Below are 14,214 nucleotides of genomic sequence, written 5' to 3'. Positions count from 1 at the left end.
TGAACAGTACTGGAAAAGTATATGGGAGAGGGAGGCATCACACAACAGTGATGCACAGTGGCTGGTGGCTCTGAGAAAGGACCACAGCAACCTCCCTGAACAGAATCCAGTCACCATCACAGCGGCAGACATCCAAGAAAGAGTCTCAGGTATGAAGAACTGGACAGCACCGGGCCCTGACAGGATTCACACCTACTGGCTAAAGAAGCTCACTGCACTCCATGAGCGCCTAGCAGCACAAATGAACCAGCTGCTAAGAGATGGGACGCACCCTGAATGGCTTACCGAAGGACGAACAATCCTGATCCTGATGGATCCTGCAAAGGGTACAGTCCCATCCAGCTATCGGCCAATAACCTGTCTCTCCACAACATGGAAGCTCATGTCAGGCATCATCGCGGCTAAGATAAGTGGACACATGGATCAATACATGAGCAAAGCACAGAAGGGCATTGGCAAAGGAACCAGAGGAGCCAAACACCAACTCCTGGTTGACAGAACAGTCACCCAAGACTGCAGAACCCAACACACCAACCTGTGCACTGCCTGGATTGATTACAAGAAAGCATATGACTCAATGCCACACACATGGATCACTGCATGCTTGGAGATGTACAACATCAACAGGACTCTAAGAGACTTCATTGCAAACTCGATGAGGCTGTGGAAAACCACCCTTGAGGCCAATGGCAAGCCACTTGCACAAGTATCCATCAAATGTGGCATATACCAAGGAGATGCTCTGTCCCCACTGCTGTTCTGCATAGGTCTGAACCCCCTCAGCCAAATAATCAACAAGACTGGCTATGGATATATTATTGCTACTTTTACTTAAGTAAAAATGCAACTGCAAGGGGGCACAAGCCAGTGTCTTCTTGTGCCAGTCCCAAGTCTGGATAAATGCAGAGGGTTGTGTCAGGAAGGGCATCCGACGTAAAACACATGCCAAATTAAAAATGCGAATCGTGAAAATGACTTCCATACCGGATCGGTCGGGGCCCGGGTTAACAACGACCGCCACCAGTGCTGTTGACCTACAGGGTACCGGTGGAAATTGGACTACTGTTGGTCAAAGACGAAGAAGGAGAGGAGGGAGAGAGGACATGAAGTTAATTGGTGCGAGTGAAGAGGATGCAGAGGACAGGGTTAGATGGAGGCACATGATTCGCTGTGGCGACCCCTGAAAGGGAACAGCCGAAAGGATGTTTACTTAAGTAAAAGATCTCAGTACTCCTTCCACCACTGCTTACACCATAACAAAAGGTTATGCCCAAATTGTTAACTATTTTTAAAAGTTGGTTTAGAGCTACGTTAATCCATGCATAGCTGCCGGTTTTGCACCTGTAAGAATTAGCCTAACTGTTAGCAAGTAACTGTAGCAAGTATTGTTGCTATGTATACTGAGAGATCAATTAGGCTATGGGATAACTTGTCAGTGATGCAGAATGGTGACCACTGACTCCAGATGGGGTGTCCTGTTAAATGTTAGGTTACATTTTTTACTGAGACTATTTACAAACTTTACAAGCTTCCTGAGGTAATAGGCTATAGATGCTAGCTTTTGGTCTACACACAAACTATGCCTACTGTCTTTCTAGTGTAACTTTAATGTAGCTAATTACTGTACAATGCAGCCAAGGCTAGCTAGGTAAAAAGTATTTAGCTAGCAGTTTACCAAAAGCCTCACAAGTCACTGACATTTGATATAGCGTTAGGCTTGATAACGATTTCGTGATTTAAACAATAGAAACATTCGCTGTTTGGCTGACCGAAAACCTTGCGACGTTAAATTGACAAGCACAGGACTTGTGCACTGAGGCAGGTTCACCTCCAGATGAAAGCGGACCTGTCTCTCTCCTAAAGCGATCATTAGCAGAAATCCAGTTTGGTGTGTTTGACTTGAGTCAATTTTCTTTTTGAGTATTTGAACTTTCTTCCACAGATCATCAGAAGCAGATGAAACGAAATGTGGAATTGTGGCTCGAACATTTCCAAGGACCCTGCTATTCCTTCGGATCAGGTAGGATTGCAGACACCTGTACCTGAATAACTGGGCCTAACTGTAGCTTACTACGGCACTAATATTTTCTCCAATATTAAAAATGAACGTTATCTATCGCAATGTTAAAAATATGCATTCTTCACATTGTAGACCTAAGTGAAAGTCTGAAATTTTTCTTTTCCGTTTGAACTACAAAGGGTTAAATTTGCAACAAACATAAGGACGGGAACAAAACTAAACAAAGTGAAACATAGCTAATATACAGCAGTGTTCCAGACTACTATTTACAGCCCATATAGCAAATTACAAGAAATAATATGATAACATTAGGATAGTTTGTCATTTGTCAAAAACGTTAATTTGCAAAAACATACAAACACCATTCTTAAAATAAATAAACACCAGTTTGATTAATATTCCCAGGAGAGCGCCAAAAAAAACCACATCATTTTGGAAAAAAACAAAACAAAAACGGAGATATGTAGATTTTGCAAATAAACCCTTCATCAAACATTTGCTTAATCTACTGAACTTCCCCACCCTTGTTTAACATAATAACTGACACGGTGGTGGTGGTGGTGGTGACAGGTATCATTGATAAATAGACCAACAGTGAATTTCCCTGCAATTTCATGGTGCTGTGAATGCCATCTTGATGCATAACCTCAATAAGAATAGGGTTAATTTAAAAGATTCCCAGTAACAAAGTATCCACTGACTTTGTTTCATACACCACCATGTGTTTGTGTCTGTATAATTCACAGTGAGGTTCTATTGACTATATAGTCCTGTATTTTATGATATTTTTAGATCTCCTATAGACCTTTTTCATAGCAGACATTTTGAATTGTCATAGTGGGACAAGCACAGGTGTGCTAATAACATTAATTAACGACTGAATTTATATTAGTGCAACAGAGCTATCGAAATGCTATTAGTAACTCCTGTGCTTTTTCTACAATTACAAGTCAAAATGTCTGCTTTAAAAATGGTTACCACTGTGTGCCACTGAGATGTAAGAATCAGCAGGTGTTCACTCCAACCAAACACCGTAGCAATGGATCTTGTTTGTTAGTTTTTTCTTGGTTGAGGGTATTCACCAGTGAAATTAGCTGCTGTTTTTGGTTGGAATGTAAAACTGTTGATGGTTGAGAACATGGACGATGTGTGTAATATTAGTATATGCAATGGTTTGTAGTGATTCTTTATGCATTCATTTTTTTTTCTTATTTATTGTTAAGTTAATTTATACCATAGATTATATCTAACAATTTAAAAAACGCTTGTTAACTCTGCTTTGAGCAGGACTCTCATGTGGATGATGGTGATGAGAATCCTGAGCGTGGAAACTGGACCAACAAGACAGAGTCCATGCTCTCCATGATCGGCTATGCTATTGGCCTGGGAAATATCTGGAGATTTCCATATTTGGCCTACAGGAATGGAGGGGGTAATTATTTGGCATCAGTGTTTAGAAAATCACTTATGATAACAGTGTTATAAGTATTATGAATATCACAAAACTCGCCTTTATCCCTGTGAGCAGGTGCCTTTCTCATTCCCTATTTCCTGATGTTGGTTTTGTGTGGAACTCCTCTTTTCTTCCTGGAAAGCGCCATCTCTCAGTTCTGCAGCCAAGGCCCAATCAGCATATGGAGAGCAGTGCCAATACTGCAGGGTAAGCCTGAAAGAGCAGTAGAACACTTCCCACACTTAAGATAATTAAAATAGAGATATTACATATGACTGCAAATTATCTAATAAAGTTTACTGACTGTCAAATCAAGATCTCAAATAATAATAAGAATTGGTGAAATAAGTGATGGAATTAGCATAATTGCAATTTCAATATTTAATCTTAATCAATAATATTTGTTTCAAACTAAAGTTTAAAGGATATGGTAATATCAAAGGAGACTGCTTCAGGGTCTTTCTCTGCCCAGCAGAAAAGACAAAAGAGAGAAAATGGCAGTTTGTGATGTAAGGGCTCAGTGGGGAAAAAATACTAGATTTTTTAGTAAAACGTTTATATTGCCATGTAAGTTATTATAAGTGCATTATTATCTATTATCTTCTCCAGGTGTTGGCTTTTCCATTGTTATGGTGAACACATTGGTGTCAATTTATTATAACGTAATCGTCGCCTACAGCCTGTACTACATGTTTGCCTCCTTCCAGTCTCCTCTGCCGTGGTCCAGCTGCTTCAGTTGGGCTGACAGCAACTGCAGCAGCATGCCTATAGGTGCTTTTCCACTCATCACCTTTACTTGTGTAGATGTGTTGATCAAATCTACTGTTTGGTGAATGCTGATCTGTCAGTCTTGACCTTAGTTCCACTTTCAGTTTTAACTAGCATAATTTGGTAAAGATGGAAAAGATTGTACAAAGTATCCTCAAAATCATTTAAGAAGGGCAGTTCAGTGTCTTTTATCTGTATCAAACACCATAAAGCCATGTAATGTAAACACTGCTTCTTGGGATTTAATATTTGTATGCACACATCACTGACTGATATTTTAAGCAAGCCATTCACTGGTCCTCTCTCCTTTTCTAGTGTATTGCAATGTAAGTGGTGTTTTAGTGGCCAACTGGACTCAGGAAAACAGCACTTGTCCTTCATCCGACATGACCACAGTTCCAGTGCAGAGCCCGAGTGAGCAGTACTGGGAGTAAGATTCGTGCACTCCTTCAAACAAGCACAAATACACACACTTGTCATACTGCTGTGGCTGTACAGTCAGCTGTCTCTCCTCCTCAGTCGTGTGGCTCTGCAGAGATCCAGTGGTTTAGATGAAACAGGACCAGTAGTTTGGCACTTGGCCCTCTGTCTGCTGCTGAGCTCCACGCTTGTTGCTGCAGCGCTCATCAGAGGCATCAAGTCCTCAGGCAAAGTAAGTCAACATCCACCTCATAGCAAGTCCTTATCCACAGTTTGTGAAAATCAGCTTCTCCCTCGAGTACATGGAAACAAACTTTGTGCTGTATAAGAACATACATGCAATGGTTCATATATTCATTTTCTTATGGAATGGTACACCAATTTTCATAGCTGAAAGACTACCCTATCCTGCACATTGCACTTGTGGCAAATTTACATCTCTTTAAAATTAAGGCACGTGCATTGTTTAGCTCACACATTCAGTGTATGAATGTATGGCTTTTGTCTCTCCAGGTTATGTATTTCACGTCTACATTTCCTTATGTGGTGATTGTAATCTTGCTGATCCGAGGTGTGACACTAGAGGGAGCTAGAGATGGAATAGAATTCTTCATTGGTTCTCAATCCAATTGGACTACTCTTACTGAAGGACAGGTAGGACCCAAACTATCCTTGTTTACAACACAACAAAGACCTTAATAGTCTACAGCCATACTAGCGGCTCTGTGAGGTTGTACTGAGGCACAGCGGTGCTTTGAGCTGAATGCTAACATCGGCATGCTAACATGCTCACAGTGACAATGCTAACATGCTGATGTTTAGCTGGTATAATGTTTACCATGTTCACCATCTTAGGTTAGTATGCTAACATTTGCTGACACAAAGCTGAGGTTGATGGTAATATCATTAGTTTTGCAGGGATTTTGTAATGAACCAAAGTATTGGAAAAAATGTACATTTTGACCTGATGATGACACTAGATGAAAAGTTAAGGGATCACCAATGTTCATTCATCCTGAGGGGGAAATTTCACAGATCAAATTGGTGGACTGACTGACAGACCAACATTGCCATGCCTATTTAGTATCTTAAGTTTGTCCTATATCACTCTTTTAAAACATGTTGGTGTGTTTTAGGTCTGGAAGGATGCAGCAACTCAGACTATATTTTCCCTATCCATTGCTTCGGGTGGAATTTTGACTCTTGCTTCCTATAGCAACTTCCACAACAACATGTTCCTGGATGCAGTTATTGTAACCTTCATTAACCATGGTAGGAAAACATCATTTCAGTTGAAGCACTATTTCAAGTCAAGTTTATTTATTTTTGCGTCTTCACTACAGTGAAAGAATAATCAGTAAAGATATAACAAGTAAAGATATAACAATATCATGTTGTAAGTACTTCATTTAGTAAATATTAAAACCACTATGTATAGATTTTGAAAATGTCTGACTTAGGCACCCTAAGTGGTAGTATCAAAAAAGACACTGTGGCGAACAGCAATCCAGTGGGACTACTGAGTCCTCGGAGAGTTATCCATAGCTGTTGCTTTAATTTTCTGTAGCTAGATATAAGCTGCTAGGAAATGGTATACAAGTGGTTTATACAAGAAGCTTTCTTATGGTTGAGTAACCTCATCCTGGCCACCTGAGCAGGTACATACAAATCTCAAATATGTGTGAAATAGAGCACATTGTCTCTAAACTGATTAGTCTGTGACTATTTTCATCTCCTCCTAGGGACTAGTGTGTTTGCAGGCTTTGCTATCTTTTCAATTTTGGGTCATATGGCTCACATCTATGGAAAGCCTGTTGGAGAAGTGGTGAAGGAAGGTCAGACACCTATAATACCACTTACTTTTTAAAAAAAATGTCAAAAAGCTGCTATATATTCTCTGATGTTTTGTCTCTCTATCTTTGTGCAGGATTTGGCCTGGTATTCATTGCGTATCCAGATGCTTTGGCTAAGCTTCCCATTTCCCCTCTCTGGTCTATCCTATTTTTTTTAATGTTATTAATACTTGGCCTGGACACCCAGTTTACACACTTAGGTGAGATTGTCATCATCCAGTGGCTCTGCTGTCATGCATCGCTAATTGGCATACATTTTGATCTCAACCTAACCTAGCAAAGCATCTTTTTCACCACACTGGATCTGTGTTTAAGCAGCAAATCGCTGTTTACCACTCAGCCTAAAATTCATCCATTGGCTCACTGATTCTCATATCTCTTGTCATTAGAGGTTTTGACCACCTGCCTGCTCGATGCCTTTCCTGAAATCTTCAAACCCAAACGAGCTTTAATGAGTATTACGACATGTTACATCATCTACCTCCTGGGCCTGCCATGTGTCACAAGGGTACTCTAGATCTGCCAACATTGACTATATTACCGCTCTATATTACCACTGTCTGATATTATTACCCTGCTTACCTGCAGTATCTGTGTGTGTGTGTGTGTGTGTGTGTGTGTGTGTGTGTGTTTGTCTGGGATAGGCAGGAATATACTGGGCAAATCTAATTGACCAGTTTGTAACCAACTGGTTGCTGCTTATTTTGGCTCTCATAGAAGTCATTGGCTTCTGCTACATATATGGTGAGTATAAATGACAGCTATAGTGATATGTAAAAGATATATCAAACATTTGATAAACTAAACTTTGTAAGTTGTTTCATCGGCTTGGCTATATTTAATAAATGTATGTACCTGTGTGTATGTCAGTGTCAGTGATGTTCCTAAAGCAGTTAAGGACCAGGCAAATCACTTCCAAACCAAACCCATTTAAAACGTAAAGTGCAGTCATTGTGCTACTTAGGTGTCATAGGTCTGTGTGTCCTGCTGGATGTGTCCAACTTGTCTACTAAGGTGTTAGCTTAGGTGTCAACTACTTTTGTCACCTAACTTAGCTATTTTTTGCTGGATTAAAGGATAAGACTGCAGATATTCTATGATTTTCTTATTGTCAACAAATCCCATAAAAAGACCAAAACCAGATATGAATTAATCAGTTTCTCAATACTTTCAGATTTCCCTATTTTCTCTGTGGCACTCAGCCTCAACCCCATTCATTCCTTGTGAAGAGGTAAAGCTCGTGACCAATACATACTTTTTTTAAACAAGACTTAAGAGTCTACAGCCTTCCAGCTCTGTGAGGCTGTACTTAGGCCCTGCAGTGCTTTGTGCTTAATGCGCACATCAGCATGCTAACATGTTCGCAAAGACAATGCTAACATGCTGATGTTAAGCAGATATAATGTTTACCATGTTCACCAATTTAGTTTAGCATGTTAGCATGCTACCATTTGCTAATTAGCACTAAACACAAAGTGCAGCTGAGGCTGATGGGAATGTCAGTAGTTTTGCAGATGTTTGGTCATAAACCCAAGTATTGGACAATTTAAATTGCTACCTGATGATGGTGCTAGATGAAAGTTCAGGGGATCAAAGTTATCACAAATCATCCTCTGGGGACCATGAATGTCTGTACCAAATTTTACAGAAATCCATTCAACAAAAATATTTCATTAACAACGCTAGAGAAAAAGTTAGGTTTAACACATAAGTTTTTACGATACGTCATCTGGAAACCATGAATGTCTGTACAAAATTTCATGCCAATCCATCAAGTAGACATTGAGATATTTCACTGAATAAGTCAAAACTTTGACCTTGAAAAGTCAGAGGATCACCAAAGTCTGTACAATTCATCCTCTAGGGACCTTTAATATAGAGCATGAATGTCTGTAAAACATTTTTAGCCAATCCATCCAGTAGTTGTTGAGTTATTTCAGTCTGGACCGAAGTGGTGGAACGACCAACTGACATTGCAATTCCTTTTTAGCCATGCTGCTAGCATGGGGACTATTTTCAGCCTCAGATTTGATATGGTAGGGAGTATTTTAGGCAGCATGATGGTGTATGTGGAATTGATTCAAAATAAACTACAGTGATCATGTGCATTGTAATGAAGTAAAATGTCATCCAGTGCAACGGTGTGGTTCACTGATGTGTGTTTAATGATTTTTGGACAATAATGGAGATCTGTAGCACAGAGAAATTAGTTATATCAGGCTTTGTTTACACAGACAATACATCTTAGTAGAATAAATTAATTGTTGGTTTTGGTCTTTTAATGGGATTTGTTGACAATAAGTAAAATATAGAATATCACATCAGCAAATAATAGTCCACTTCACAGTAAGCTATTATCGGTGAGTTCTCTCTTCTTTGGGGAAATGGACAAGTTGAGGATCAGCATGTAAATAATTCAGATAACCATAGATTGATTTCCCCTCTATCAATTTAACACTGATTCTCTATGGCCAAAAATAAAATAGCATGGCAAACAGCTTGGCTAGCTGTTGACTGAGTGTTTGACTGATTTACGCATTAGCACTAGACCTGAGTTGTGCACACGTACCTGTTCTTCTCATGCATTACAGGAGGGAACCGTTTTATTAAAGACGTTGAGATGATGATTGGGAAAAAAAGCTTCTGCTTCTGGCTGTGGTGGAGAGCATGTTGGTTCTTCGTCAGCCCCTGCATCATTGTGGTGAGTACTACCTCTCTTGTGTTCTTTTCCCTTATATTGTGCTGTAGAAATACCATCTTGAACAGACACTCTAAATTCAACAAAACCAAAAGCAGCAAACATCTGTGACATGAGGGTTTCGGGTTATAAAGGCCTCTGGATGATTGTATTAATATGATTGGATGTTATATTTACCAATAACTTTGTTGACTAGGTGGTCCTGGTCTGGTCTCTCATAACCTTTGTACCCCCCACCTATGGAAAGGTTGAGTACCCAGACTGGGGTATGGCTCTGGGCTGGTGCATGGTTATGTTTATCCTTATCTGGATCCCTGTCGTCGCTGTGTATAAGCTGATGAGAGCAAAGGGAAGCCCCTGCAAGGTGTGTATGTTGTCTTGTATAACACAGGAAGCATTTAAAGCATGCTGAGATTTTCCTCTGTAAATTTTAGGCAGTGATGTCCTTTTAAGTGTGTACCCATATTTGTGATCCTAATTGTACCATACTTTCTACAGCGTCTGAAGTCATTGTGTTCTCCCTCTGAGGACTGGCATCCCTACCTGAACATCCATCGAGGAGAACGCTACTCAGAAGACCGCTGTCACCAAAGAAGAGCAGTGTCAACAAACGATAAGCAAATGTAAATGTGATTCAGAAGAAACACTGCCAAAACAAATGGTAAAGTAAATCTTATATGCAGCTCATGGCTTTCATGTGCTTTGAGTGTGCTTACATGGACATGCTCATGTGTCCTTTCAACCAGTCAGCCAGTATGATAATGTGGTTATGAAAAAGCAGACAGCCACATTAGTTTCCTTTGGAGCTACCTCCTCAAAGTTCTGCCATTATCAGTGAATTTAATAATATTAATCACTGCTTTATTGGTAGGTTTGTGTTAAGTGTTTTGTCTTTCTTGTTCTATGGGTTTCAGGATAACTACCTACATTGTTAAAATACCTAATGGATAATTTCAGCTTTATGACACCAAATGTCTGTGCCTTCAAGATTGAAATGCTCATAATTTCCCCACAGTAGACCTGAAGGTTTTATAACTCCTGCCTTAAGGGCTCCTCTTGTTATCATTCTTTCAAGCGCTCCATCTGGTGGTCATCTAGTAAATAAAAAAATAGTTAAATTATATGTCCATGCCCCTTTAAAAATGTGTTTCTTACTCCAATTAGTTTCTGATGTTTATCTCTGACCACTCTCCAATTTGGCTCTGCCTTGCAATACTTAATGGCACTTTACTGGTTCAGAGCTTAGTACATCAGTGTAAGTTGTCATTATATGAGTTCGACAGAGGGAGTAAAGCCAGAATCTAAAATCCTTTTAAATGCTGCTCAGAAACTCATCTTATTTTATTTGATGCAGCCACAGGCTAATAGAGTAGGAACAAGACATTGAGACACTATTTGTGTTGACAAATTATAGTAATCATGGAAAGGAGTTTATCCAAAGTAGTGGTGTGTGCATGGTTTTAAAGAGAATATGTACTCGAGTGTGTTGTCTATATTTAGTATAATGCCGAAATAACCTATATTGTTGCCTTTGTCTTTTTGCTACTATAAGTTTACTGCTTCTATACTGAATTTTGTCATGGTTTTATCTGCAGTGACCCTTATTGTTATTTACAATCATGTTTGTCTTTACTTGTTATTTACATAGTCCACTTGTAGTCGCGCACATAGTCCCATTGTACTGCTCTATGCGATATATAAGGAGAGTGAATGGATGAATAAACATTTTTTGTCGCCCATGTTTGTTGTTCAAAGTTATTCTGCAATAAATAACTTAAATTTCCTTCCCGGATTTGTAGTTTATGATTTTACTGACTAGAAACATACATGAGGCACACAAAACCATCAGAGATCTGAAGTTGCTTTAAATGCGATATTTATTTAGGTTAGATCAGTGACAGGTGTTACAGAGCTGTTCTTGAATGGGCATGATGGATGGTTTTATGTTACATAATAGCTGACCCAGCTCTTAAGCAACTTAAGAACAACCAGTATGAAGTTCAACCATGGATTGTTTAAACCCAGTTGCAGCACTTGCAGCTGTCATCAAACACCAGGCCAACAGCGCAGTGCTGGACGTAGGTATTTCCCTGGTTGCACTCATAAAAGTGGTTCTTGTTGGTTGGGTCAGGGTAGAGTCCGTTAGACTTGCCAGCGCAGAAGCCAGATCCTGAGCTGCTGCTGCCGCCGCCGCTGCTGCCACCACCGCCATGCTGGGGCTGAGCGTGCTGGGTTGGTTTGACTGGAGGCAGGGGGTCAGTACGAGCACTGCAGGCTGAGGAGAGAAATTAAAGAATTTTTAAAGATGGAAACAGCCTTATTGTGTTTATTATCAGAGGTTATGTGGTTCATGCGTACAAGCTCCAGTTCCGAGTCCGCTCTTGATGGTGTTGATCAGGGGGTATCTTCCCTGGCCACAGAAAGTGCCACTGAAGTCGTCCAGATCCAAACTCCACACCATGGCTCCACCGAAACCGCTCTGCTTCAACCACTGAATCTGTAGAGCGGATGAGAGGTGAAACCGAGGGTTAAATAACCTTCAAACATAAACGTCTGTGGCAGGAATTTAGATAATGAAATACAACTTTGTACCTTAATCTGGAAGCTCTTAACATTGTCATATCCAACCCAGATTCCCTGGTTGTAGGCATATGGCACATCCTGGGGGCCGTCCCAAGCCTGAGTCGCTCCTTGCTTCAGGAAAGTGCAGATCTGATGGGAGGGAGAAATTTAAGGTTAGGGATCTACACAATACTTGTGCATACAGATTCAGAAAAAGAAGCACAAACCTCATAGTAGGCCCAGAAGCCAGCCTGACGGGTGAAAGGTCCAGCAGGTCCGGGTCCACTGGCAGGAGCTCCCACAGCTGTGTTAGAGGAAGCCAGGCGGAAGGTGTGGCCGTAGGTGGGGAAACCAACCAGCAGCTTCTCTGCTGGGGCACCGTTGCTCTTCCAGTAGTTCATAGCATAGTCCTACACATGAGAGCGTACAGGCTGGTGTGAGTATCTGTTCTGTAATTAAATTTTTTATTAAGTTACAGCAGGAGCCCTACTCACCACATTGAAGTAGATCATGGATCCCTGGTCAGCGGGGCCCTTGTACAGAGGGCTGTTCTCTCCAACATTGTGCTCCCAAGAACCGTGGAAGTCATAGGTCATGACGTGAAAGTAGTCCAGCACACTGGCAAACAGACATGAGAATTAATGTTTAGTAGGGGCTGTCTTGAGGGTATGTGAGGGTATGTAATGTTTGCATGTGTCTGCTCATGTACTTACGCTCCAATCTGGGCAATCTGGTATCCAGAGTCGATGGTTCCCTTTCCAGCAGAGACAGCAGCAGTCAGCATCAGACGGGGACGGTTGGTCTTCTTGCCCTCCGCCTCAAAGGCGCTCATCAGCTCCTACTGACGGGCAGAGTAAATTATGTAATTACCTTTATTTGAATGGAATTTGATCACTTTATTTTCAACTTGTAACCGGTTCTACAGGATCTAATGGACAGATTTACTGGCCAAAGCCCTTAAAAAGTGAAATCCTATATACATGCCTACAACCCGGATTTGTCTATAGCTAGAAACTGAATAGTGATATGACCGACCTGGACCAGGACAGTGTAGCGCTGCTTATCCTCAGGTGGGGAGCCACGAGAGCCAGGGTACTCCCAGTCGATATCCAGACCATCAAACTGGTACTGACGCAAGAAGTTGATCACGCTGGTGATGAAGGTCTGACGATTGGCAGCAGAGGAAACCATAGTTGTGAACCTGGAGACAGAAAGACAGTCTGAGTGCTTCTACCTGTGCTACAAGTGACTCTTCGTGAGAGCAGTGATCCTCATTTCATTACTACTTACTTCTGAGTACCAAAGTTCCATCCTCCGATGGCCAGCAGAGTCTTCAGGTTGCTGTTCCTGCAAGCAGCAACAACATCCACTGTAACCTCTCACACTTAATCTGTGTGTGTGCATGCATGCTTAAATGTATTAATGTGTGTTTTCATGTGTACTGGAATCACACTATCACTATGAGCGTTAGTGTGTACTAACTGGTTCTTCAGGGCCTGGAACTCTCCGTAGAGTTTCTCATCGTCCCACTCGTAGGTCTTGATCATGTTGCCGTCCATTCCAGCAAAGGCATAGATGAGGTGGTCACAGAGACATGGGTCAACGTTGGTGGGGAAATACTTGCCTGCACCAGGACGGTACTGTCCCCAGTTAGTGAAATAACAGGAGAGGATGTAGGAAGATCCTGCAACATATGTAACAATTTCTCTTACATTATGTTACCAACTTAAATACGTCTACACATATCACACCAAACACTGAATGGATAAAGGATATAATTACCTAGCTGCACATGCAGCAGGAGAGCCAGTCCTGCAGAGAAGAGACAGAATTAGAGAGGATGAGGAGGAGGCAGGTTAAGTAGTTAATGAGAATCAATCTGCATTATGGACAAAATTAAGTGAAATTAACAAAGTTTCAAAAGTTTCGATGAGCTAGGAGCTCAGCTTACCGACGCAGATGAGTAGCTTGCCCATGTTGCTTCTGTACAACGAACAGAGGACCAGCAGACTCTTTTATACTCCTGGGTTGCTCCCCATGTCTGCAATATATTTAAATTATGTTTGATGTGGTTTGACTAAAACTCAAAAGTCAAACTCATATATTTGTTTGGTCAAGACTTATGGAAAGTACTGATAACCTTCAAACGCCTTTTGATAACGATATCATCCGATTAAATTAGATATTTTCAAGGTTATTGCTGTTGGCCAAAAAGTGCAGCACACTTCGACGCAATATTAAATCAGGTTTTTTAGTTTACACTTTGCTTCACGTTTTCCATCAAGTTTTTCAGTATTGTGAGTATGTACATTACTGGCTAATGAATGTTTCTATTATGAGTAACTCAGTTTTATGAAAGCTTCTTATAATGGAAGTGAATTTCACTCAAACCCAAATAGTTCTTAGACAGCAAAATTTGCATTGCATCATTTTCCGTGTA

At 40.8% G+C, this 14,214-nt stretch overlaps 2 protein-coding genes across 5 annotated transcripts; one reads left to right on the top strand and one right to left on the bottom strand.

The window, feature by feature from the left end:
* The first annotated feature begins 1,195 nt into the window (after window positions 1-1,195).
* On the top strand, window positions 1,196-10,995 carry LOC122867667 (sodium- and chloride-dependent neutral and basic amino acid transporter B(0+)-like). 3 transcript variants are annotated; one of them, XM_044178769.1, is made up of 16 exons: window positions 1,196-1,214; window positions 1,943-2,020; window positions 3,308-3,452; window positions 3,549-3,680; window positions 4,083-4,244; window positions 4,557-4,671; window positions 4,761-4,893; window positions 5,175-5,315; window positions 5,798-5,933; window positions 6,404-6,496; window positions 6,589-6,714; window positions 6,904-7,022; window positions 7,159-7,258; window positions 9,106-9,215; window positions 9,409-9,576; window positions 9,711-10,995. In XM_044178769.1, the coding sequence occupies exons 2-16, from the start codon at window positions 1,967-1,969 to the stop codon at window positions 9,837-9,839; spliced, it is 1,863 nt and encodes a 620-aa protein (XP_044034704.1). In that variant the 5' UTR covers window positions 1,196-1,214; window positions 1,943-1,966; the 3' UTR covers window positions 9,840-10,995. The 3 variants fall into 3 exon arrangements, with proteins under 3 accessions (XP_044034704.1, XP_044034696.1, XP_044034714.1); XM_044178761.1 differs by lacking the exon at window positions 1,196-1,214 and adding an exon at window positions 1,245-1,263; XM_044178779.1 differs by lacking the exons at window positions 1,196-1,214; window positions 4,083-4,244 and having other exon boundaries at window positions 1,642-2,020.
* Window positions 10,996-11,071: 76 nt separating this feature from the next.
* Window positions 11,072-13,856, bottom strand: LOC122867680 (acidic mammalian chitinase-like). Of its 2 annotated transcripts, none has more exons than XM_044178793.1 (11): window positions 13,726-13,856; window positions 13,557-13,586; window positions 13,257-13,458; window positions 13,065-13,121; window positions 12,810-12,975; window positions 12,488-12,612; window positions 12,269-12,392; window positions 12,002-12,184; window positions 11,805-11,924; window positions 11,571-11,709; window positions 11,072-11,480 (listed from the first exon to the last, which is right to left on the bottom strand). In XM_044178793.1, exons 1-11 carry the CDS (start codon window positions 13,748-13,750, stop codon window positions 11,191-11,193), a joined length of 1,461 nt encoding a protein of 486 aa, XP_044034728.1. In that variant the 5' UTR covers window positions 13,751-13,856; the 3' UTR covers window positions 11,072-11,190. The 2 variants fall into 2 exon arrangements, with proteins under 2 accessions (XP_044034728.1, XP_044034736.1); XM_044178801.1 differs by having other exon boundaries at window positions 11,072-11,487; window positions 13,726-13,855.
* Window positions 13,857-14,214: the final 358 nt, after the last annotated feature.

Source organism: Siniperca chuatsi, linkage group LG2 (assembly GCF_020085105.1).
Source record: "Siniperca chuatsi isolate FFG_IHB_CAS linkage group LG2, ASM2008510v1, whole genome shotgun sequence".
NCBI lineage: Eukaryota > Metazoa > Chordata > Actinopteri > Centrarchiformes > Sinipercidae > Siniperca > Siniperca chuatsi.
The sequence above is the reverse complement of the archived record's forward strand: the minus strand, read 5'-3'. Positions and strand labels throughout refer to the sequence as shown.